Source organism: Halichoerus grypus, chromosome 2, assembly GCF_964656455.1.
Source record: "Halichoerus grypus chromosome 2, mHalGry1.hap1.1, whole genome shotgun sequence".
In the NCBI taxonomy this organism is placed as follows: Eukaryota; Metazoa; Chordata; class Mammalia; order Carnivora; family Phocidae; genus Halichoerus; species Halichoerus grypus.
Window position 1 is genome coordinate 118,160,925 of NC_135713.1, and position 22,667 is coordinate 118,183,591.

A 22,667-nucleotide genomic window follows, 5' to 3' on the forward strand; every position below is an offset into this window, starting at 1 on the left:
TGCTTCGGTCCGGTGGATAGCCAGGAACCTTCTCAACGGGCCAGGGGAAGCTGGCTTTCCGCACCCGAGAAGGACGGCGTGGCGGTTCTCTGGAGTCTTCTAGACTGGTGACAACGGCCTGCGCCCCGTTTGGGGCAGCTGGCTGGACGAGATGTCTCGGATTCCCGAGGATTTGACCCCCGCCCGGAAGGAAATGACCCTCGCATCCTAGGACCATACTACCCGTCCTCCGCAGAGCCCAGAAGCTTAAGCTCGGGAACCTAGAAGGGCAAAGCCGAGCGAGGGGCGGAACTCCGCAGGGGGCGTGGTCTGGGAGGCGGGGCCTGGACTTCCCAGTTCCGCAGAGGCAGGCTGCGTCCTTACGCAGCACGTAGGAGCGGGGGTGGGGCAGGCGGCCGGGCGGGCGGCGGAGGCGCGGGGCCTGCTCCCGCCGGCACCATGGCCAAGACCGTGGCCTATTTCTACGACCCCGACGTGGGCAACTTCCACTACGGTGAGGGAGCAAGGTTGTACGCGAGGAGCTTCGGGACGCGGAGGTTTCGAGGCGGGGGCTATAACTCCGGCGTCGGGAACTGACGAACTCTCTTCTCCCACCCCCAGGGGCAGGGCACCCTATGAAGCCCCATCGCTTGGCATTGACCCATAGTTTGGTCCTTCACTACGGTCTCTATAAGAAGATGATCGTGAGTCTCGCCATCGCTGCTGGGTATTGAGGGTGCGGCGAGCTGTGTGGCCCTAGGATAGGTGGGCTGCCCTGAATGCACCAAGTGCGACCCACCCTTGGGGTGGGGGGCAGGGTGGATGGAAGGAGCCAGGAACACCCGCCCTATGCAGAGTGTAGGTGGATGGATCCACTGACCTAATGGGAGTTACTTTTTCACCTTAGGTCGGCCACCCTCTGACCTCAGGTAGACCAACCTCTGGCCTGTGGTTAGGGTGGAGTGGGGCTGGTTTGACGAGAGAAGGTGTTTTCCTCCCCAGCATCTTAGGATGTGGGCAGTGCTGTGGCTTCAGGAGAGAGGGGCTGGATCACTTTATCTGGATGTAGGTGTTCCCACCTCAGTTCTCACCCTTTCTTTGCCACCTCTCTCCACCTCCAAGGAGCTAGAGCTCCAGGGAGGACTCTGTAGCCCTGTGTGCAAATGTGTATGTGTGTGTGGAAAAGAGCAGGAGATGTCCTGGGTATTTCCTTATCAACTTAGAATACCCCCCACACGGTTCTACTTAATTGCTACTCAATCCTCCGTCTCCCAGATATGCACATGGAGATAGACAGCCCCCAACTTGGAATTTATAGTTGTGATAGGCGATTATAACAGTTAAGCTCAGCCCTCATGCGTCACGAGGGGAATTAGTCAACAGTATGAATGAATGTTGTCCACTGTTTGTGCTGAGGCACAGACAAGTGAATTAGCTTTAGAAAAGACTGAGGTGAGGTTAGTGCATGAATCTATGAAGCCCTTGAAATTGTTTGCTGGTACATACCTGTGCATTTTCTGGGGAGAGAAGTTTTTTGTTCTTGCCCAATTTCTAAAGAAGTGTGTGAACCCTCCAAAAGATAATAAATCTCTGGCTTAGCACCTTGGCACCCCGGGGTTTTAATTAGAAGGTTGTCATATATCCCATATTATTTAACTCTAAAATTAAGGATTCAGAGGAGAGGACGGAATCAGAGCCAGGGGGAGGAGATGAGTATGGAAAGAATAAAAAATAGGAGATCCAAGGAACAGGGTAGGTGGATAAGGGCTCAAGGTTGAGAAGGTGGGGAAAGGTTGGGCTGGAAGTGGGAAGGAGAAGGCAAGTGCACTGTTCTTTGGGAGACTTGATCATAGTACCCCACCTGGCTAATCAGAGCCTCTCTTCTTCACTGACCTTTGCTTAATAGAGTAACAAGGATTGGAGGGGTGAGGGGACTGCTGATGTGTGTGAATTTGGACAGTCCACAGGGCTGGGCTCAGTATGGGCAGTCTCAGCCCGATGAATGGGACTGATCTCCCCTGGGTTCACCTTATGTTTCCATCCCGAGGTCTTCAAGCCGTACCAGGCCTCCCAGCATGACATGTGCCGCTTTCACTCTGAGGACTACATCGACTTCTTGCAGAGAGTCAGCCCCACCAATATGCAAGGCTTCACCAAGAGCCTTAATGCCTTCAACGTGGGCGATGACTGGTGAGGGGAGAACTGGGATTTTTAATGCCAGCCATATAGGAGAACACTTGAGTGAGGTCTTGTGGCAGCAGTGGGAACATGTGAAGGGGGTCCTGTTTGTCAGTGAATCATCATTTACTGATTTGTTTATTCAACAAATATTGGTCATTTGCTCTAGGCCAGGCCCTGTGCTAAGTGCTGGCAACGCAATGATACATAACAACAAAATTTTAATATTACAGTTGTGCTAAGTCCTGTGAAGGAGAGGTAGGTGGCTGACTGTGAGAGTGTATATGCAGGAGAATTACCTATCTTGGGAGTGGGCTGGTCAGTAGAGGCTAGAGGATGTAATGGAGATTGAGGTGAGATCTGAAGAAAGAGTAGGAGATAATTAGATGGAAGGTGGTTGGGAGGATAGGGGGTGAGGGCAGGAATGTTGTGGAAATTAGGGACAACGTATGCTGAGGGTTTAGGAGAGGTTGGTGTGTCACTCATTTGAGGAACAGAAAAAAGGTCATTCACTGAATATGAATAGAAAAGTGATCTGAATCAAGGCTAAAGAGATGGGCAGGGCCTTTAAAAATTAAATAGCCCTATTATGATTTGGGGTTCTTATCCCTAGAGTAGAGGGAAATTATCAAAGTGTTCTAAAAGCAAGAGAGTGATTTACATTGAGAGAGGTTTACATTGAGCTTTATCATATGAAGAAGACTCAGAGGCCCTGTGGGGAAGGGAAGATAACAAAGATAAACCAATATCCTTGCTTACATTCTCATATATATTCATGAAAATGTAGCGATCATAACAGCTACCATTTACTCAACTTATTTTTAGACTTTTTTAAGGAAAATTTCAAGCGTTTCTGAAAGAATAGTACAGTGAATTCCCATATATCTGTCACCACCTGTAACACTTAGAGCAAATGGCCGTTCTTACTTCATCTGCATCCCAGATTAGTTTTTTTTTTTTTTTTTAGGAGAGAGGTGGGGAGCAAGTGAGCAGGGGTGGAGTGGGGGGTAGGCAGAGGAAGAGAGAGAATCTTAAGCAGGCTCCATGCCCAGCTCAGAGCCCAATAGGGACGTGGGCAGACACAGGACTTGATGCCAGCTGGATCTCACGACCCTGAGATCATGACCTGAGCCGAAATCAGGAGTCCAACTCTGAGCCACCCAAGCGCCCCTGCATCCCAGGTTATTTTAAAGCAAATCCAGATGTCACTTTTTTAACTGTAAATATTTTATTGTGTGTCTCTAAATGATACTCTTAAAAACATACATGCACACACTCAACACTGTCATTATCACACCTAAAAAATTGACAGTAATTCCTTAATATCATCATATTTGCAATCAGTATTCAAATTTCTCCAACTGCATCCTAATTTTTTCTTTTTTGCAGTTGATGTATTTAGGATGTAAACAAGGTCCATACATTGTATTTGGTTGATACATCTCTTAAGGTTTTTAATCTGTAGTGTTTCCTTCTCTACCTTGAATTTCTTCCTTTTTTTTTTTTAAGATTTTATTTATTTATTTGAGAGACAGAGTGAGCGGGTGAGAGAGAGAGCACAAGTGGAGGGAGGGGCAGAGGGAGAGGGAGAAGCAGACTCCCCGCTGAGCAGGTTGCCCAATGTGGGGCTCGATCCCCGGACCCTGGAATCATGACCTGAGCTGAAGGCAGACATTTAACTGAGCCACCCACGCGCCCCTCTACCTTGAATTTATTTCTTGAAGAAACCAGGCTATTGGTCCTATAGAGTTTCCTACAACAGCTACTATTTATTGCGTGCTTACTCTGTTGTGCTGAGGTTTGCTGGTACATTCACTTCATTCTCACACCAACAGTGAGATGTAATAGTCTTGTGCCTTAATTTAGGCATAAGGAAACCAAAATTTGAGGAGATTTAGGTAACTAACCTGAGTTGCAAAACTGATCAGTGGAAGTGGCAGGTTTCAGATCCAGAGCCCTGGTTTTTAAAGATTTTTTTTTTTTTTTAATTTGACAGAGAGAGACACAGCGAGAGAGGGAACAGAAGCAGGGGGAATGGGAGAGGGAGAAGCAGGCTTCCTGCAGAGCAGGGAGCCCGATGCGGGGCTCGATCCCAGGACCCTGGGATCATGACCTGAGCCGAAGGCAGACGCTTAACGACTGAGCCACCCAGGCGCCCCTGGAGCCCTGGTTTTTAAACACAACACTGTTTCCCTGAAGATCCTACCAATAGAAGCACTCTGAGCTGGAAGATAGAAGGCTGGCATTGAGCACCTTTCCAGGCTTATCCCTAAACCCCTGCTTGCACAGGATGCCTTCCTGGAATGCCCTTTGTTCCTCATTCAACCTCTCCAAGGCCTTCCTAACCTTCCCACCACCTTCAAGCTTCACACCACTAAACCTTTCTTGACCACACCAGGCGCAGAGGTCTGTCCTGTACACGCTGCCCTAGTCATTTGGTGTTTAGTTGCATGCTATCTTGGGAGATTTCTTGTTTTTTTGTTATTGCTGCTACTGTTGTTTCTGAGCTCACTTTATAGGTGTGGGAATGCAGAGTCAGCCCTCAGGCCCCAACTGGGGCTCTGTAACTGCTCTGTGCAGTTAGGGAATACTACCACTCGGCCCTTGGCACTGCATCAGTTGTGCTGTTAGACGTAAGCTACAATCATGCTTATCTGTGTATTGCAGCTGAGAATCAGGGATTTTCCCTTTTAATTAATTTCTGATTGTTTTCAAATTAATCTAATATAAAAAGCCCAATTATACTGCAAGGCTTTTGATGGAAAAAAAAAAACAACAGTTCCATATCTATGTCTCCCACTCATAAATCCCTCTCCCCAGGGGCAGCAACTTTCAGCTCCTTTAGCTATTTTTTCTGGTATTTATCTTTGGGTTTCAAAGCAATGATACTAATCTACTACTGTTACTAATAATCTGTAATACTTAATGCCTACTCTGTGTCAGGTACTATTTTAAATGCTTCACAGGCATTAGGTCATTTAATCTCACCAATCTCTGAATCAGGGTCTCTTACTGCCTCCTTTTCACAGATGAGGACACTTAGGCACAGAAGCTATAAACAGCTTACCCAATCTCATGATCCTTGGTAGGTGTTAAAGAGTCAAGCTTGAACCTAGGTAGTCTGGCTGTAGAATCTGGGCTCTTAAATCATGCTACCAAATTATACTGTCTCTTACGATATGCTTGTATTGCTATTTTTTCACTTTTCAATTTCAAGCATTGTCTATAAAGCTCTTAGTATGGGAAATGAGCATTTAGTCTCCTCATACCATCACCCTGGCTTGCCCTCCCCTCCCAGCTTCACAGTATAGTTATATCACAATTTTTATTAAATAAGTATTCTATGTTTACATTGTTAAAATCTTGAAAATTCATTTACTATAGAGGCAAATAGTATACTGTGGTTTAATCTTACTTCCTCTACACCTTTTTGTTTTTCCTGGAGTTGATAATTGCACTGTTTTTTCATTTGCTTAGTTTTCTAGGTATTAATCATTAATTCTTCCCAGAACCTTTGAGAAACTATAAAACTCCCTGTAGTTCTCTTTTTCACATGGTCAACTGTGTCAGCTGCACTATTTTTTTTTTTGAGACTTAAAAGTAAGGATCTTTTAAGCCTTTCCTTTTTCATAAGTCAAGTTTTTGAAGGTGTAATTTGCATACGGTAAAATTCACCCTTTTTAGGTGTGTAGTTCGAGAGTTTTGACAGTATGTATCAAAATATAGATTATTTCCATTTTCCCACAAAGGGCCCATATACCCTTTTATAGTCAATGTCTTCTCTCCAGCTTACTTCTAGGCAACTACTGATCTGAGGTCTGTCCCTATATTTTGCCTTTTCCAGAGTGTTATATAAATGGAGCTTTATGGTATATAACCTTTCGTATCTGGCTTCAGGCCTCTCCTTTTTATAAAAAAGAAGATGGTAATAATTATAATTAATATTTATCAACGTGTAGAATACTAGGCACTACACACTGTGTTAACTGTGTTAAAGGCTTTTTGTGGATTATTATTATTATTTCAGGTATATGGGAATGCAGTTCTTGCTTAAAAATGTGTGACTTTTTTTTTTTTTTAAGGTTTTATTTGTTTATTTGGCAGAGAGAGAGCACAAGCAGAGGGAGCGGCAGGCAGAGGAAGGGAGAAGCAGACTCCCTACTGAGCAAGGAGCCCCATGTAGGGCTCAATCCCAGGACCCATGACCTGAGCCAAAGGCAGACCCTTAACCGACTGAGCCACCCAGGCGCCCCCAAAATGTGTGATTCTTAAAGAATGTTATTGAACATTGTGTTAAAATATGATATGATATCATAAAAGAATCTTTAAAGAGAAACAAAGTTTATGTTCCCTTTCAAATTATTTCCTTTTTGGTATGTGTGATTAAGTACCTAGAAGCTGCCTACTTTTCTCCACAACCAGGATACAAACTCCCTGACAGAGTTAAATGCTTTTTTACTTCCCATCCATTGCCTTACACAGGGCTTGGTACATGGTCCAAAATATCTGTTGAATAAATTTGCAGATAACTTAGATGTATAGGGCCTGGGAGAAGTTTTTTGAAGAATGGAGGTTGGAGGGGTTTGGAGTCAGGGGAGAGGTGTAGGAAGGGCCTAGACAGAGGTAAAGGACTCTGACTCGCTTCTCTTCCTTGTAGCCCAGTGTTTCCCGGGCTCTTTGAGTTCTGTTCCCGTTACACAGGCGCATCTCTACAAGGAGCAACCCAGCTGAACAACAAGGTGACCATGACCCTGAGTCCTGTTCTCCCTTTCCTGTGGGTCCTTCCAACTCAAGGCCTTAACCCTGACCCTGAGCTTCCAGCTTTGGGGGTGAGCAAGGAGGACTGTGAGTTGGGTGTGTGTTTTTCAGATCTGTGATATTGCCATTAACTGGGCTGGTGGTCTGCACCATGCCAAGAAGTTTGAGGTGAGTGAGGAGGTGATGGGGGAGACAAAGACTGCCCTAGTCTAGGTGGTCAGGATGACACCAGGGGGCAGCTGGGTAGAGGAATTGTTATTGTCTTTGTAAGACCACTGTCTCACCATAGGCCTCTGGCTTCTGCTATGTCAATGACATTGTGATTGGCATCCTGGAGCTGCTCAAGTAAGTAGCCTGGGAGGAGATGGAGGGACTTATGAGACCCGTGGCTGAGGAGGTATCTCACTCTGTGATGGCCCTGTCCCGTTCTTCCACCCCCACACTAGCTTCTCCACAGTTCTTAATGCTTTACTCAGACTACCTCTTCCGTGCTCTGCTGCAGACTCCCTGCTGCCTGCTCACATTTCAGTCTTCTCTGCACATCCCTCTCCTGTCCCTGCCTCCAGGCTGGAGTCCCAGGGTTGCCCGTAGGGAACTGGTGGTATTAGGTTTCAGGTGACTTGGGCTTAAGTAGACTCTTCATAATTCCAAACCTTGTTTTGGGAGGAGTGGGTTGGGGGTTTTCTTGTGGGGGTTCCACTCTACCTCAGACCCTGGCTTGGCTCTCATCCCAGGTACCACCCTCGGGTGCTCTACATTGATATTGACATCCACCATGGTGATGGAGTTCAGGAAGCCTTCTACCTCACTGACCGGGTGATGACAGTCTCCTTCCACAAATATGGAAACTACTTCTTTCCTGGCACAGGTATGGGAATAGGTATAATCATCCTCTTCACACCCTCGGCTCTTTACTGTGACAGCCTCCTGCTCAGCCTTCAGATCTTGGCTCAGGTGGCTTCTCAGAGAGGTCTATCCTGACCACCGCAGTTAAGGTGATCCCTCCTTTCCCGTTTCTCTGTCATGTCAGTGTGCTTGCCTCTCTCAGAGCACTCACTGCTGTTTGAATTTTGTTTTGTTTACTGTCTCCCTCATCATGCCCACCCCCCAAGAATATAAGCTTGGTGGGATTTCATTCATGTCATTAGTTCCGTCTATTGCTGTATCCCCAGTGCCTAGTACATAGGTCGGCTCATAGTAGGCCCTCAAAAATTATTTGTTGAATGAATGCAAGCCACAAGAGACTAAGTGTCCCTAGGGAATGTGTGGTGGAGGTACACAGATGTAGTGAGAGGCCCTCAGTGTATGTATTGAAGTTGAAGCAGCTGGATTTGGGTGCCCCCTGTGTATAGCTCCTAACCCCTACTCTCCACTTGCCTATAGGTGATATGTATGAGGTTGGAGCAGAGAGTGGCCGCTACTACTGTCTCAATGTGCCCTTGCGGGATGGCATTGATGACCAGAGTAAGTATTGAGGTCTTTTCCCTGCTTACTAGGCCCCTTCTTCCTCTCCTTGAATTAACCTCTTCTGCCTGGTATTGTTTACTGTTGGGCCAGGTGTCCTTAAGGAAGAATGGCCTTCAGAGGGACCATGAACCCCCCGGAAATTGTATGCAACATATTATGTGTATGTGCATTTTTCTGGGAAAAGGGTCATTAGCTTTCATCAGTCACTCAAAGTGGTCTGGGACCCCATCCAGAAGTTCAGAACCAATGATTTGGTTCTTGGGGTTGCCCCTTTTCCTGGGCTACATGCTCTCTCAACCCCTTTTTTCCTTTTGTTCCCTGTCTCCCCATCCCCTTGGGGTGCCAGGTGCCCATCTTTGGCCCTCTCCCAGGTTACAAGCACCTTTTCCAGCCGGTTATCAACCAGGTGGTGGACTTCTACCAACCCACGTGCATTGTGCTCCAGGTAATACTGCCGGTGCCTCCTCAAGAGGGCTTTCCCTGGGCTTAGGGGAAGAGATCAGGGAGGAGGATAGCCCCTGCGTTTGTCGGGGAAAGGAAGTGAAGGACATGTGGGACGTTCTGATCAGTTATCTCACTGCAGCTGCCTGGGGTTTTGCTTTTTGCAGTGTGGAGCTGACTCCCTGGGCTGTGATCGTTTGGGCTGCTTCAACCTCAGCATTCGAGGACATGGGTGAGACCTGCCCTCCTTCTCTGCCCCCAGGTTTTCAAGTGGCTTTGGGCCTCAGTACCTGGAGTGGGGGTAGTTGGGGAAAGGGCCATAGGAAGAGGAGAGAGAGAGTCACTCCCAAGCAGCGAGAAGGGCCCATGCAGAGGCACTGAGACAGGGAAGAGCTGGTGTTGCCAATGAGGAGATGAAGTCAAAGTGGTGAGGCGACAACATGGGGATAAAGCCGGAGATGGTTTGATGTGAGGCCTAAGAAGTTGGCCGTGGTGAGGTCGTGCAGAGCCATTAGATCCTGGTGAGAAGTCTGGATTGTATTTCAAATATGATCGGAAACTGCTGGAAGATTTTTCTTTTTTTTTTAAAGATTTTATTTATTTATTTGAGAGAGAGAATGAGAGAGAGAGAGAGCTCATGAGAGAGGGGAGGGTCAGAGGGAGAAGCAGACTCCCTGCCAAGCAGGGAGCCCGATGCAGGACTCGATCCCAGGACTCCAGGATCATGACCTGAGCCGAAGGCAGTCGCTTAACCAACTGAGCCACCCAGGCGCCCTACCACTGGAAGATTTTAAACAGGGAAGGGACATGATCCAATTGATGTTTGAAAACGACTGCTCTGACTGCTGAATGAAGGAAGGTTTGGGGTGGGGGTCGGGACAGGAGTGGGAGTGGGAAGGCCAGTTAGGAAGCTGTTGGTGTTGTCCAGAGGTAGATGTGGTGCCTGGGCTTAGGTGGAGGTGGTGGCCAATGAGAAGTAGGTGATTAGAGTTATATTGTGGAGGCTGGAGCTGACCGCACTTGCTGGTACTTTGATGAGAATAGTTGATTAGCAGATGAGGTGCCAGGGTGGGTGTTGAGCTGGAGAGAGGTGGGAATGCCCTTTATGTTTCAATTTTTACTAAGACACAACATATAGACAATAACGTACACGTATCTCAAGAGTGTAACTCAGTGAATTTCACTACTTTTTCTAGTTCCCTTGTGCCCTTTCCAGGCAATACCTAGAGGCGTATACTTTGGCTTTTGATTATTTCCTCCAGCCATTCCTGTGGTTCCTTTTAACAGGGAATGTGTCGAATATGTCAAGAGCTTCAATATCCCTCTACTGGTGCTAGGTGGTGGTGGCTATACTGTTCGAAATGTTGCCCGCTGCTGGTGAGCATGCTCCCTGATTTTCCTCCCCCTTGTCCAGTGTGAGTTGGTGAGCTGGGGGCTCCCTGAGAGATGGCCAGGTGAGCCCTTCAGCCCACTTGCTCAGCCTAGCCCATTCTGCTGTTTGGTTTCAGGACATACGAAACATCACTGCTGGTAGAAGAAGCCATTAGTGAGGAGCTTCCCTATAGTGGTAAGGACCACTCCCTGCTACCCCACAGCAGGAGGCGTTCTCAGAAGACCCCAGAATGGCCTGATTTGTTTTTTGTTTGTTTTTTAAAGATTTTATTTACTTATTTGAGAGAGAGAGAAAGAGAGCACAGGTGGGGGGTGAGGAGGGACAGAGGCAGAGGGAGAAGCAGACTCCCCGCTGAGCAGGAAGCCCAATGTGGGACTTGATCCCAGGACCCTGAGATCATGACCTGAGCTGAAGGCAGACGCTTAACAGACTGAGCCACCCAGGCGCCCCCAGAATGGCCTGATTTGAAGGCAGATGGAAATTTAAAAAAAATTTTTTTTTTATTACAGTTGGGAAATTTGACACTCCAGGAGCTCTGCAGACTAAATCGCTGAGTTCAGAGCAGGGAAAAGATTAGACAGCTATTATGCAGGGGTTTTGGATGGGAAGGAAATAGATTGGGAAGTCTTGGGACCTGCCTGTCTCTGTCTGAGCCATGTCTTTTCCTCTAATCTCCCTTTCCCCGCTTAGAATACTTTGAGTACTTTGCCCCGGACTTCACGCTCCATCCGGATGTCAGCACCCGCATCGAAAATCAGAACTCACGCCAGGTCAGCGGCTTGGAGAAGTTGAACAGAAGGGTGGGGAGGGCCTAGGAGGGGTTCAGGATGTGGGAAATTGGAGAAACCAGAGAAGAGAAGAAAGTTCTCAGCTATCACTATCACTGTTATCAGCTAGGAGGCAGCCCAGGTTAAAGTAGAGGCAGTCCGGGATGGGAGGGACAGTTATCAGGTGCAGGGATTAGAACTAGGACGGTAGGGGTGGAAGGCAGCTAGAAGGGTGGATGCTCTGGGAATCACTCACTCTCTATTCCAAATCCCCAACCAGTATTTGGACCAGATCCGCCAGACAATCTTTGAAAACCTGAAGATGCTGAACCACGCACCCAGCGTCCAGATTCATGATGTGCCCGCAGACCTCCTGACCTATGACAGAACTGATGAGGCTGATGCAGAGGAGAGGGGTCCTGAGGAGAACTATAGCAGGTCTGGGGCAGCAACTTGAGAGCAGGGGCTTCCAGCAGGCTTGTTGGGGAATTGAGGAGGGAAAAAAGTAAATTGGAAGGCATTAGCTTAATCGACCCTGGCTTACTTGCTTTAGTATGCCTACTCTTTGGTCTCTTGTAATCCCCCATTCTTTCTGTGTGTGTGTGTGTGTGTGTGTGTGTGTGCCACAAATAAGTAATATATTTATTGTCAAAATTTTAAACAGCACCAAAATATGTTAAGCTTGCATTCACACAATCCCTGACCAGTTCCATAAAGTAACTGCTATTAATAGTTTGATTTATATCTTTTCAAATAGATTTTTTTAATCGGTTTTAAGTATACTATTCAGCATGCACGTAGGAACACAAATGCGCATGCACACTCATTCTTAGAGTTTGTGCATCTTTTTTTTTTAAATGCAAGTTGGATCATTCTATACAGGTTGCTCTACAATTTACAACTGGTTCTTTTTTTTTTTTTAACAAAACAGCGTGTCTTTCCATGTGATTATATATAGATCTGCTTCATTATTTTATCAGCTTTATAATATTCCATTGTGTGGATGTAGCATAGCTTAACCAAGTACCATTGATGGCATTTATATTATTTACCATTTTTTCACCATTACAAAGAATGTGGCCCTGAAACCCCTTCCATAGATACACATGTTCCCAGAATTGTTTCTGCTTAGGTCAAAGGCTGTGTGCACTAAAATTGTTTGTTATCTGCTGCCAAATTGCCTTCCAAACAATCTGTAACAGTTTATAATCTTTCGAGCATTTTACTCCTTCCAGGTTCAGAGCTAGACAGGCCACTGCTCCCATACTGCCCTCTAAGGCCTTTTGATTTCTTTCCTCTGTTCATTTTTTCAGATATAATAATTACATTGTTATTTTTTTTAAATCTTTATTTTTCTGAGATACATACTAAAATATTTACAGATGCATTGAATTAGGAAAAAAAGAGATTAGGATAGAGGTGTTGTTATTGTTGTTGCTTTTTAATCCCAGAATAGGCTTGTCTGGAAAATGAAGGGGAGAGACAACAGAACACAGAAGTGGAGAAACAGATGTACTTAATGGAGAACAGATATCCTTACGTGGCTGAGGGATAACCACAGCTGGACGCTTGCACCTCCCACGCAGTGTTAGAGCTTTGAGTTGACTCTGCTGCAGAGTCACATGGCCTTCTCAGACCCTTCCAGACTCTGCTTCTCTGTATTAATACAGAGGTCAGCTTCCACATCTCTCCTTTAGACCTGAGCTTTGCTACTTGGACCTTTGGGACCAGTCCATTCCTTCTCCTCCATGAACACCCCCTTATTCCCACTCCTTGTTGAGGAAGTATCTGAACATCTGGCCTAAGGATTCCTTTTTAACGTCTCACCTTGTCAACTTCTTCAGGTCTCTGAAGCTTGACTTCTAGAAATTGATTTTTTTATTTTTATTTATTTATTTATTTTAAGATTTTATTTATTTATTTGACAGAGAGAGACACAGCGAGAGAGGGAACACAAGCAAGGGGAGTGGGAGAGGGAGAAGCAGGCTTCCCGCTGAGCAGGGAGCCCGATGTGGGGCTCGATCCCAGGACCTGGGACCATGACCTGAGCCGAAGGCAGACGCTTAACGTCTGAGCCACCCAGGCGCCCCTAGAAATAGATTTTTTTAAAAAAACCTGTTTTAAATTACTCCTTTTGGCAAAGTTGGGCTTTTTCATCTCTGGTTCTAGGCTGGTATCTGGGCCTAGTGTCTGTAAAGTACCACCCCTCTCAACAGCCAGCAGAAGCTCAGGCCTCTTCCTGCCTTAAACCCTCCCTCACTGTCAGACCACCCACCAAGCTCCTGTTCTTTGATGCCTATAGCTCCAACTTGCATATCACTTGCAGAGTAGTAATAATAGGAGTTACGACTTTTTGTGGGTTTGCTAAGAACCAGACTCAATACTAAATGCATTATATTAAAACGTACATATCATCATGTCATCATTCTCCTGTTATCAGACAACCCTGAGAGGTGGCTGTTAACTGTAAATTCCCAGAGGCTCAGAGAGGTTAAGTAACTTGCCAGAGGTCCTACGGCGAGTTAAATATCAGGGCTGGGAATTAAACCTGAGTCTCTGACTCCACACCTCCACACCTGAGGCACTCAGAGGTAACTGAGACATTGCTTACCAGGCAGATAGGGCCTTTCCTGACTTTGTTTCCCAGCTTCTCTTTGATGACTTTCTCCCTTCTTTCTTAGTTATTAGCTGTGGGCAAGGTAATTCGGTTTTCAGTTGTTTGTGTTCTCCCAGAGAAGAGTTTTCCAAAAAGAAAGAAATCAGTATTGAGTACTTACTGGGCCCTGTGTTGCTTTCACATCCCTTCACTCGCTCCCCCACATACAACTCTCCTTTCCATTGCTCTTAGAACAAAACTCCATTCTCTGACCATGGCTTTAAAAGACGTGCTGGTGCTTCCCTACGTCCATGGTCTCATCTGTAACTACTCCCCTCCCCGCACACCGCTTCCTGCCATCCTGGCCTCTGTGCTCTTACTGGAATACGTCAGTCTCCCTCCAACTCTGTACTTAGCTTTCTTGCAGCTCAGACTGGGCTTCCCGAGATCTCTGCCTGGCCAGCCCCGTCTCAGACTTGAAGTCTTACCTTCCTAAAACAGCTGTCTCTAATAATTCTGCCTGAAATTTACCCTTTTCCTCCCTTCACCCTCGGTCACATCCCTTCATTTCATTGTGTCAGAGCACTTGCCACCATGGGAAATTACCATCTTTATTTATTTACTTTGTTAGTTGTTGTCAGTCTTGTTTATTCGGTTAGTTTTTTGAGGATAGGCAGAAATTTTATCCAACTTATATCTCTACCGTATCGCTGTGGCTTGTGATGGTGGCTGGCACAGAGTGTCTCTTCATAAATGTTTATTGACTGCATGAGTGGATGGGATGGATAGCGACCAGTATCTTCCAACAGGAGAGGAGTGGTTCCTCGACAAAAGGGGCCTAAAAAGTGGTTCCAGAGAGGGTAGCTGTGTGGGAGAAGATGAGAACTTGGAGAATAGGACCCTGATTTGTCTCCCTTGCTTTGCAGGCCAGAGGCACCCAACGAGTTCTATGATGGAGACCATGACAATGACAAGGAAAGCGACGTGGAGATTTAAGAGCAGCTGGGCTTGCTCTGTCCCAAGGAATTCCTTTTTACCTCTTGTTTGGTCAGGAGGGAAAAGGTGTGGCGCCCCCAGCCCTGGACGGTCACTTTCCAGGCTTTTACCAATGCTGGAAGAGGGTTTGGAGACCACATCTGGTTTTTGAACCAACTATCCCCTTTCCTCTTCTTCCCAAGGCCTGACAATGGTACTTACTAGGGATTGGACGGGGACAAGGATAACTTCCTCTAGGACATCTTGGGGAGTGGGCCCTAGAGGCTGGTCCCAGCCACTTTGGCCCCCTTACTCCTTTCCTGCTTCCCTCCAACCCAGAGACTTTTAGGGATGAGGGTGTAGACAGGGCTGACTTTGCCTCTGACTTTCTCCTTTCCTGGGTTCTCCTACTGCAGGCCTTGTTTCCAGTGCCCGTGAAGAGTGAGGGATTTTGGGGGGCTCTGGCTCCCTAACACCTTAACCCCAGATGATGGGAAGTACGGTTTTGAGTCCGGGGAGGATGTGAAAATGTCCTGTTCTAACTTTTGGCTTTGTGTCCATTTTATCACTGTTTTTATCCAATAAACCAAGTTGGTATTTTTTGTACCTTTTGCCTTCCTGGGAATATTCTTAATTCTTGCTAGCTGTATGAAGGGAGAAGGAAGGGGGGTGATGATGTATATAATAAAAATCATAGTTAACATTCATTCAGCACTTATGTTAGGCCCTGTGTATGCATTCTACGTGGATTGTGTTACTCATATTAAGGAGTTAGTAGAGCATTCTAGTTACCAGTTAGACAAACCTGGGCAGATTACTGGCTTAAGAGAGGGAGTAGAAGATGAGTTCAGGTTTTTGAACCTGGGTGTTTGAAATGGTGTGATGCTGGTTGGTGAAGATACATTGGGATAAAACACGTCAAGTGCTTAGCACAGTGCCCAACGTAAGTAGTTGCTCATTATCTTAATGTGTATGTGAAGAGTGATGGTAGATACTGTAGTAACCACAAATGTGAACCTTTCCCTGGAGCAATCTATAATCCAGTAAGGAGTGAGATAAATGTTATAGCAGATGTAGACAGTGGTATGAGAAGGAAGAGTGATAGATGGATCACTCCTTCCATGCTTTGATCCTGTCTTGTCTGTCAGTACTCTAGCTTAGAAAGTAAGTAGTTTTTTAACTGTTTTGGACAAACTGAGTTTGAAGTGTGGGCTGGACAGTTCTTTGCAGCTTTCCATCAGGCGATTAGAAAATGGAACGAAACCAGCTTTATGAGCCAGCCAGCATTGGAGAGTCCCTGTAATATCCCAGGCCCCAGACTGAGCACTGGGGTCTCAGAGATGTTGAGTCACTGACTCTGCCCTCCAGGAACATATATTTGAAATCTTTTTCCAGCTGCGGGTAAGATAAGTAAGTCCATACTTCGAGGGCCTACCAGGTGCCACTAACTTTTCACAAGAGGAACAGATGTAGCTGGAAGAATGGATGAAATTGAGGGAGAAATCAAGCTGGTCAATCAAAGAACACTCTTGGAGAACATCTGCTCTTTTTACTCAGGTTTGGTTTATGTCAGTAGGAAATCTTGGTCAAACAGGCCTTCCCAGACTAACCTGGGTTTAAATTTTTTACCATTTATATGTCCTTGGGCAAGTCACTTCAACTCCTGGAAGTCCAAATTTTCTATCTGTAAAGTGGTGAGACTAGTGGAATCTATCACACGACAATGTGAAGATTCAGTGAGGAAAAACAGGAGTTTTACATAGTGCCCGGCTTAGAGCAAGTGCACGGTAAATGGTAATTATTATTACTGTGTAGTCACATGTTGGCAATAGTTTTTCAGATTAAAAAACAAAACTAGAAAATAGCAGACCTGCGATTCAAAAGTAGGTAACCTAACTCCAGGGCTAGTTGAGTTCCAGTCTAGCACTTGCTCTGGACCAAGCTGTTTTTGGCACATAGCTTTCAATAAATGATAGCTGTCCCTTTTAAATTTTTTCATGTGCTCCGCTGATAGTGCACACATAAAAACTGTATTATCCTCGAAAGACTGGCACTGGATTTTCGGCCAAGACGACACTCTCTCTTATTTGGTTATTGGTTCACCTGGTCTAGGATGTGAGAGGGTCTGGGCTTCACAGCCACGTGGGCACTGGCGTGGGAGCGGGGAGGCCTGCGCCGCGCAGACCGCCAGGTGGCGCCATTCCGGGTTGAGGCCGCAGAGTTGCACCTCCTACACAGCCCCCCCCCCCACGTGGGTCCGAATGGTTAGGCCCGCCGGGCAGGTAGCTTGCTTCCGCGGCTTCCTTCCACCCCCCTCCCTTCCCCCATTGGTAGGAGCTGCGGGTCCGGGCGGAAGTGGGGCAGGCGGGCGGGAGCGAGGCGTCGTCGTTGTATATTCATGAGGCGCGCGCAGGCCGGCATACTAATGAGGCGGGGCGCGGCGGAGGGCTGAGGAGCTGCTGGGCGGCGGCGGCGCGGCAGCGGCGGCGAAGGCGGCGGCGGGTCGGGAGGTGCCGGGCGGGAGCCGCGTAGGCGCGGGGTCATCTGTCAGGGCGAACCTGGACATGGAGCCGCTCGGCGGGGGCCAGGGTCCCGGCCGCGGGACCCGGGACAAGAAGAAGGGCCGGAGCCCGGACGAGCTGCCTGCGGCCGGCGGCGACGGCGGCAAATCCAAGAAATTTGTGAGTGTCCCTCCCACCCGGTTTCCTCAGCCTGGCCCCGTAACCGCCCTCCGGTCCACAGAGACCCCCACAGCCGGCCCCAGGGGTGAATGCCCGTCTCTAGGGAGCCGCCCCCGCGCCTCTCTTTCTCGGTTTGCTGGGTCCCGGGCTCCACAGTCCGACATTCTACCTCTCCAGGACCTCGGGAAACCCCGGAGTCCTACCGGGCTCTCGCCCCGGCAGCCTCGGGGCTTTCTTCATACACCCCCCCCCCCCACGCCGTCCTCCCCGCCCGCAAGCTCTGCCCTCCGCCCCCATAGCCCGGCGGGTCTTAGCCCCATCGCTTCCCTCTCAGCCCCATCGCTTCCTTCTCAGCCCCACTTCCTTTCTTCTTCTCTGTTACCCGCACACGCCTTCTCTGTGCTTTTCTGGGTCCATTTTCCCTCTTACTCCTACTTCCCCCCCGCTTTTTTTTTTTTTTTTTTTTTTGGTATCCTCTTATTTGCTTCGCCTAAAGGTCACTTCCTTCTCAAGATTGATCCCTTTCACCTGCTAACTTTCCTCGCTCCTAGCCCCAGCTCTGGGCCCTTAGCCCGGTGTCACCTGATAATCCTTCCCCTCTGGAATGTTACCTGACTTGGGCCCTCCCTTCCCTCCTCCCTTGCATGTTTGTCCTTGTGATTGCAGGAATGGGTTCCTGCCCAGGTCCTATGGTCTTTGGGCATGACGCTAATTTGCTTCCCGGTATTCCTCCATCCAGAGAACCTGTCTCTTTGCCCTGTTGCTTATTACTTTTCAGGGGGTTAGAACTTCTCATGATGATGATGCGTCTCTTGACCTAAGATGGTGATTTAAACCTCCCCGTGGGGAAGAAGTTAGGCTGCAAGTGCAAGAAGTTTCTGAGTAATTGAATTGCTTTTTATATGTTTCCCATGATAACCATCTCAGCTCGTCTGCCACCTCCTGTGTGACAGGCTAGTGACATTCCTTTTCTGACCTGTAGAAGAGTATAGCTTTCCTCAGGTGCCAGTGACTTCCAAGTCTGAAGGAATACTGATATTCATGTGACACTATCATATTTCATTACCTTTGCCTGCAATAAATCTTTTTTACTCCTTTCTCCAGGGAGCTGTTTGCTTTTTACTGTAAAAGCTTTGAAAGCTATGGGGCACTATCCAAGAGAGGGAGTCTTGGATCTTAGTAATCATTTGCTAGTTGTAAATGTAGTTCTTTAGTCTTGTCTTCCAGGTAATTATGCCCCCACCCCAGTATCTCTTTGTACTAACCAACTGGATTCTGACTCTTTGCTCTTTCTCTTTTCTCTTATCCCCAACCTTCAGTATTCTGACCCAACTGCACAACTTTGGGAAGAAAACTGATAAAATGATGGAAACAGGAAGAAAATGTTGCTTTGGGACCTAGAGGATTGAGATGTGGAGAGTACTAAGCAGAATTAAAATAGTGACTCATCTCTTCCTCCCTATTTCTAGCAAGGCAGGTGCTTCTGGACTGTCCTTTCCAGTGACTTATGGGCTGTCAGCAACTGCCTGTTTTTCATCTGGTGAACATCTTTTTTTTTTCCAGAAATGTTGGGTTAATGGTAGTGATGACCCACCCCCTGTGGTGATTAAAGCAACATTTCCTTATGTTTCTTTAGGATAGGAATTGACACTCAGAGAGCTTTCCTTTTAAGACTTAAGTTCTAGGGCCTGTATTCCTTTTTTATTTCTGTATATATATCTGTTATTTTTGTTTTGCTGTTGTTTCCATGGGTACTGTTTGACCTTCCTCACCCGAATTCCAGTTATTCCTGCTGATATATAGTGAACTCTGTGACTTTTGTAAATGTTTTTCAAGTTCTTAAATAGAATTTTATTTGTGCTGTTTTATCTAACGCTTGTGTGTTTCACAAGTGAAATTGGGGCAATCGAAGTGCATGGTGCTGAAAGTTGAGATACGTGAGGAAACTGCACCTGTATTTTGGAATGTCCATGGAGTCTTGTATATGCTGAGTGGATTTGGCTCAGTTTTTGGTATTTGCTTTACAGAGGGTGGAGCCGAACCAAGTTCTCTTTTTTTTTTCTGAGGTGTTGGTTTTAACTCTTAGCCTACTGAACTGTTAAAAAAAGAAAGAATACGGAGCACAGGTAGTGAGAATTGCATTCAGAGCTAGGGGATTGGAAAGTTTCCAGAAAAGTAGTGCTGCTTAACCCCTTTCTTGCCAACTGTAATTCACCTCAAGGCATCGGAATTTTCTCTTTCTCATTGTTCTTTTTATGAGAAGTCTGTGGCAATGAGAGACTAGAAGGAGCATTGCAATCCACTTCTCTTTGTATGTATATGTGGGTGGGTGGAGGGGGAGAGATCGCTGGTGTGCTTTTGTTACCCTTGGCTTAGTTTTTTGAACTATAGGCTACAAGCAAACTCAAAGCTGTTTTGCCTATTCCACCTTTGCTAGAGTGTGTCCCCTGTGGAATTCCATTAAGAATGTACTTTATAAAGCTGCACTGGTTTGGACCTTGTGTGCCTGAAGGTTATTTGTTTGCTTCTGAGGAGTTTCTTACCGCTTCAGCTGCTCCGTACCTTTCCAAGCTTATGCAGGTTCTAAGTATAGATCAACTGAATGGAACACAGAGCTTGCATATTGCCGAAGATACACTCTTAACTCTCTGATGCATCTTGGGTGGAAAGCACATGGAGTCAAAGTTTAAACAGTGGTTGGGAATCACCTTTTAAAACATTTGGTGGTTAGAGATGCTGATGTGTGTGGCTCAAGCCAGGGTGCCTGGCATTCCGCCTTGATTTTTCAGGAGTCTTTCTCCTCCTGGGCCATAAGCATATCCCTTCTCCAGCATTGTTGCACTTCTTTCACAGGTCCTCAGGGTGAAAGAAAATAAAAATTTTAAACAAACAGAATGTATTCTAATTTTTCAGCAGTGATGAATGTAGGTGTCAAATAGACTGCTGGCTGAAATATGTGTAAAGGTAGCAATTACAACCAGGGTGTTAGGAGGCTGCAGAGTATTCCTGCGATTTATAAACTACACATGCCTTATAGTCAAGAAGTGGATGCATTCTAAGAAAGAATATTGCTTCCTGATTCAGTTAGGGGCATAATTTTGTAAAACATGAGTTTTAGCTTGGGATTAGAGAGAATAGAAGATACATAATTTTTAAAATCTTGTTTAATTTTGGATGTGTATATTGAATTTTCACCAAGTGGTAGTATTTTCATGCCCTTCTAAAAGCATAGTGATAGTGAAAATATAAATGTTTGGTTGTAGACCCCTGTCCATCCAAAAAGAGCAGTCAAAGGTAAAGGATGTCAGGCAGAATTTTAAACAGATACTAGGGAAGGTAGAGAATACGAAAGAAGTGGAGTTGTTTATGCAGTTGTCTGCTTCTCTCCTCTTAAAGAAGACAATAACTTTAATTCAGAAGGTTCCAGAAAACCCAAGAGTATACAGAGAACTTTATACAAGTCATGTGGGGTTTTTTTGGAAGGTGATAAACACAGGGATTACTTAGTTTAGAAAGAGAGAGGGGAGCCTACAGGAATGTTTTTGAGGTTTGTGATGACAGAATGATACTGTAAAAATTGCTGCCCTTTTTCCTGCCTTGTCTTTAAAGAGGTAGCACAAGGATCCACTTGATCATGTTACATTTACTTGTCTCAAAGGAAATCCTCCCTCGCAAGAGGTCAAACTGAGGGAATGCCTCAGAATTAAAATCTCTGCCCTGGGAGAGTTGATAAACATTGGAATACTTTTATTTTAAAAAGACCTGAAAATTTTATGACTTGTGAATTATGTTTATTATAAAACCTGAGAAAATAGTAATAAGTGAGAAGTGGTTTAAATTTGTTGCTGGGCATATGGGTCAGAATTAGACTAGTTTTATTTCCTGTGTGATAGACCAACCTTTTGCTATCCCATGGGGCCCTCTGTATTTTATAAATGGATTGCCAAGTTATTCCTGGAGAGTGTTTTATTTTCAGTGAAATATAATGGAAGTTTAAAAGATAAGGTTATACCACATATGATTTAGAAGAACAAGTTAAAATCATGTTTATTAACAAGAGATAGTAGGTATTATAAAGAAAAAAAAGGTTTGTATATGCAGATGGTGTTTTCTCCCATTTTGTGTCTCAGTTGAAGTCATTCTTGACTACAGAAAGCATTTCTATTTGAAACAAGCCATGTATTATTTACCTGTTCTTCTTTATTATAGTTGAGCCTCCTCTTCCCACTCACTCTTACTTGAAAGCAGTAGGAAAAAAATTCACCTCTTACTAATGAGCAAAGCAACATTTGGTGTTTGCCCCTACTTAGGCTTAGGTGAGACAAAGCCAACACTCTTCCCTTGCCCAGCTACTATCATCCCCTCTGTCTTTGTTTTTATTCCCTCTCCGCTTCTCTGAGGGCTGGTCCCAGTCCCATCGGCAGCTAGGCCTTTGAGGAATCAGGAATGGTAAAATCTGTTGATACTAAAATTTCTTAAAACTTGAAAGCTAAAATTGAAAAACAAAGAATGTTTAAACACTGGGAACGTATTTTGCCTTCTTTTCCACCTCTCTTTTACTCTTTCTTTCTTTTGGCAAACATTTTATTAGAGGAATCCTTTTTAATAAAGTAAAAGAATTACTGAAGGAAAAGAGAAGTATTAGGACCAATATTTTTATGAATTTTACCACAGATTACAGGCTAACTGGGTGTATCATTGGTCTTTCAGCTTTGAGATTCTTCCATTCATTATTAAAGCTTGCTGTGAATGGTAGCCTTAAAATTTTAGTGTTGGAAGGGACTTTAAATGCCATCAAGCCCAAACACCCACTCAGTGCAGCAGTCTCTTCTTATATTTAGAGTTTGGAAACATCAGGGGGCTATGGGGTGGATATTGGATAAATGAATGGAGGAGGAGAAGCAGAAATTTTGGATTCTACGTTTCCTTTAGTAAATTTCAGGATCTTGGAATAGTAGAGTAGTAGAAAGAGATTATGTAAGAGGAACAGATACACTAGAAGCTATGTGATTGAGAGGGAAAAGATTGAAGAAACTGGCTCTGTGTTGCTTGGCTCACTGACAGTCACGGAGTTTTGGTTTGTCCTATAAATATTTGCTTAAATTTCTTTCCTCCAAGAAAGGGGATGGAACAGATAAGGGGAGACAAAAGAAAGTAAGTATAACGGAACTAAATTAACAGAAACACATGGCATTCTTATGTGGAGGTGTTGTTTTTGTTTTGTTGTTTTTCTGTTGTTTTTTTTTTTTGAGAGCTATCACCAGTGTGTGGGGTGGGGGGGAGGGAGGACAGTGGAAGAGGGAGAGAGAGAACCTCAAGCAGGCTCCACGACCAGCATGGAGCCCAGTGCAGTGCTTGATTTTACGACCCTGAGATCATGACCTGAACCAAAATCAGGAGTTGGACACTGCCGACTGAGACACCCAGGTGCC

The 22,667-nt window shown here is 45.7% G+C and overlaps 2 protein-coding genes across 5 annotated transcripts in view; both read left to right on the forward strand.

Annotated features, from left to right (window-relative positions):
* Window positions 1-11: 11 nt before the first annotated feature.
* Window positions 12-15,160, forward strand: HDAC3 (histone deacetylase 3). 4 transcript variants are annotated; one of them, XM_036116379.2, is made up of 15 exons: window positions 12-249; window positions 599-683; window positions 2,027-2,169; window positions 6,815-6,896; window positions 7,027-7,083; window positions 7,205-7,260; window positions 7,650-7,783; window positions 8,299-8,379; window positions 8,754-8,827; window positions 8,991-9,055; window positions 10,111-10,200; window positions 10,332-10,390; window positions 10,907-10,986; window positions 11,264-11,421; window positions 14,506-15,160. In XM_036116379.2, the coding sequence occupies exons 2-15, from the start codon at window positions 615-617 to the stop codon at window positions 14,573-14,575; spliced, it is 1,218 nt and encodes a 405-aa protein (XP_035972272.1). In that variant the 5' UTR covers window positions 12-249; window positions 599-614; the 3' UTR covers window positions 14,576-15,160. The 4 variants fall into 4 exon arrangements, with proteins under 4 accessions (XP_035972272.1, XP_035972271.1, XP_035972273.1 ...); XM_036116378.2 differs by lacking the exon at window positions 12-249 and adding an exon at window positions 382-493 and having other exon boundaries at window positions 601-683; XM_036116380.2 differs by lacking the exons at window positions 12-249; window positions 10,111-10,200 and adding an exon at window positions 382-493 and having other exon boundaries at window positions 601-683.
* Window positions 15,161-16,989: 1,829 nt separating this feature from the next.
* Window positions 16,990-22,667, forward strand: part of LOC118522903 (protein diaphanous homolog 1) — a 42,348-nt gene continuing 36,670 nt past the window's right edge. Inside the window, exon 1 of the mRNA XM_078067378.1 lies at window positions 16,990-17,235. Coding sequence (XP_077923504.1) covers window positions 17,119-17,235 — 117 coding nt within the window. The 5' untranslated portion in view covers window positions 16,990-17,118. The remainder of the gene's footprint in view (window positions 17,236-22,667) is intronic.

Bases quoted from the DNA above. Each gene is read 5' to 3' on its own strand.
- HDAC3 (XM_036116378.2), top strand. From the start codon at position 439: ATGGCCAAGACCGTGGCCTATTTCTACGACCCCGACGTGGGCAACTTC. The intron at 7,261-7,649 runs GTAAGTAGCCTG...CTCTCATCCCAG, and splicing joins GGCATCCTGGAGCTGCTCAA to GTACCACCCTCGGGTGCTCT. The intron at 10,391-10,906 runs GTAAGGACCACT...TTCCCCGCTTAG, and splicing joins TGAGGAGCTTCCCTATAGTG to AATACTTTGAGTACTTTGCC.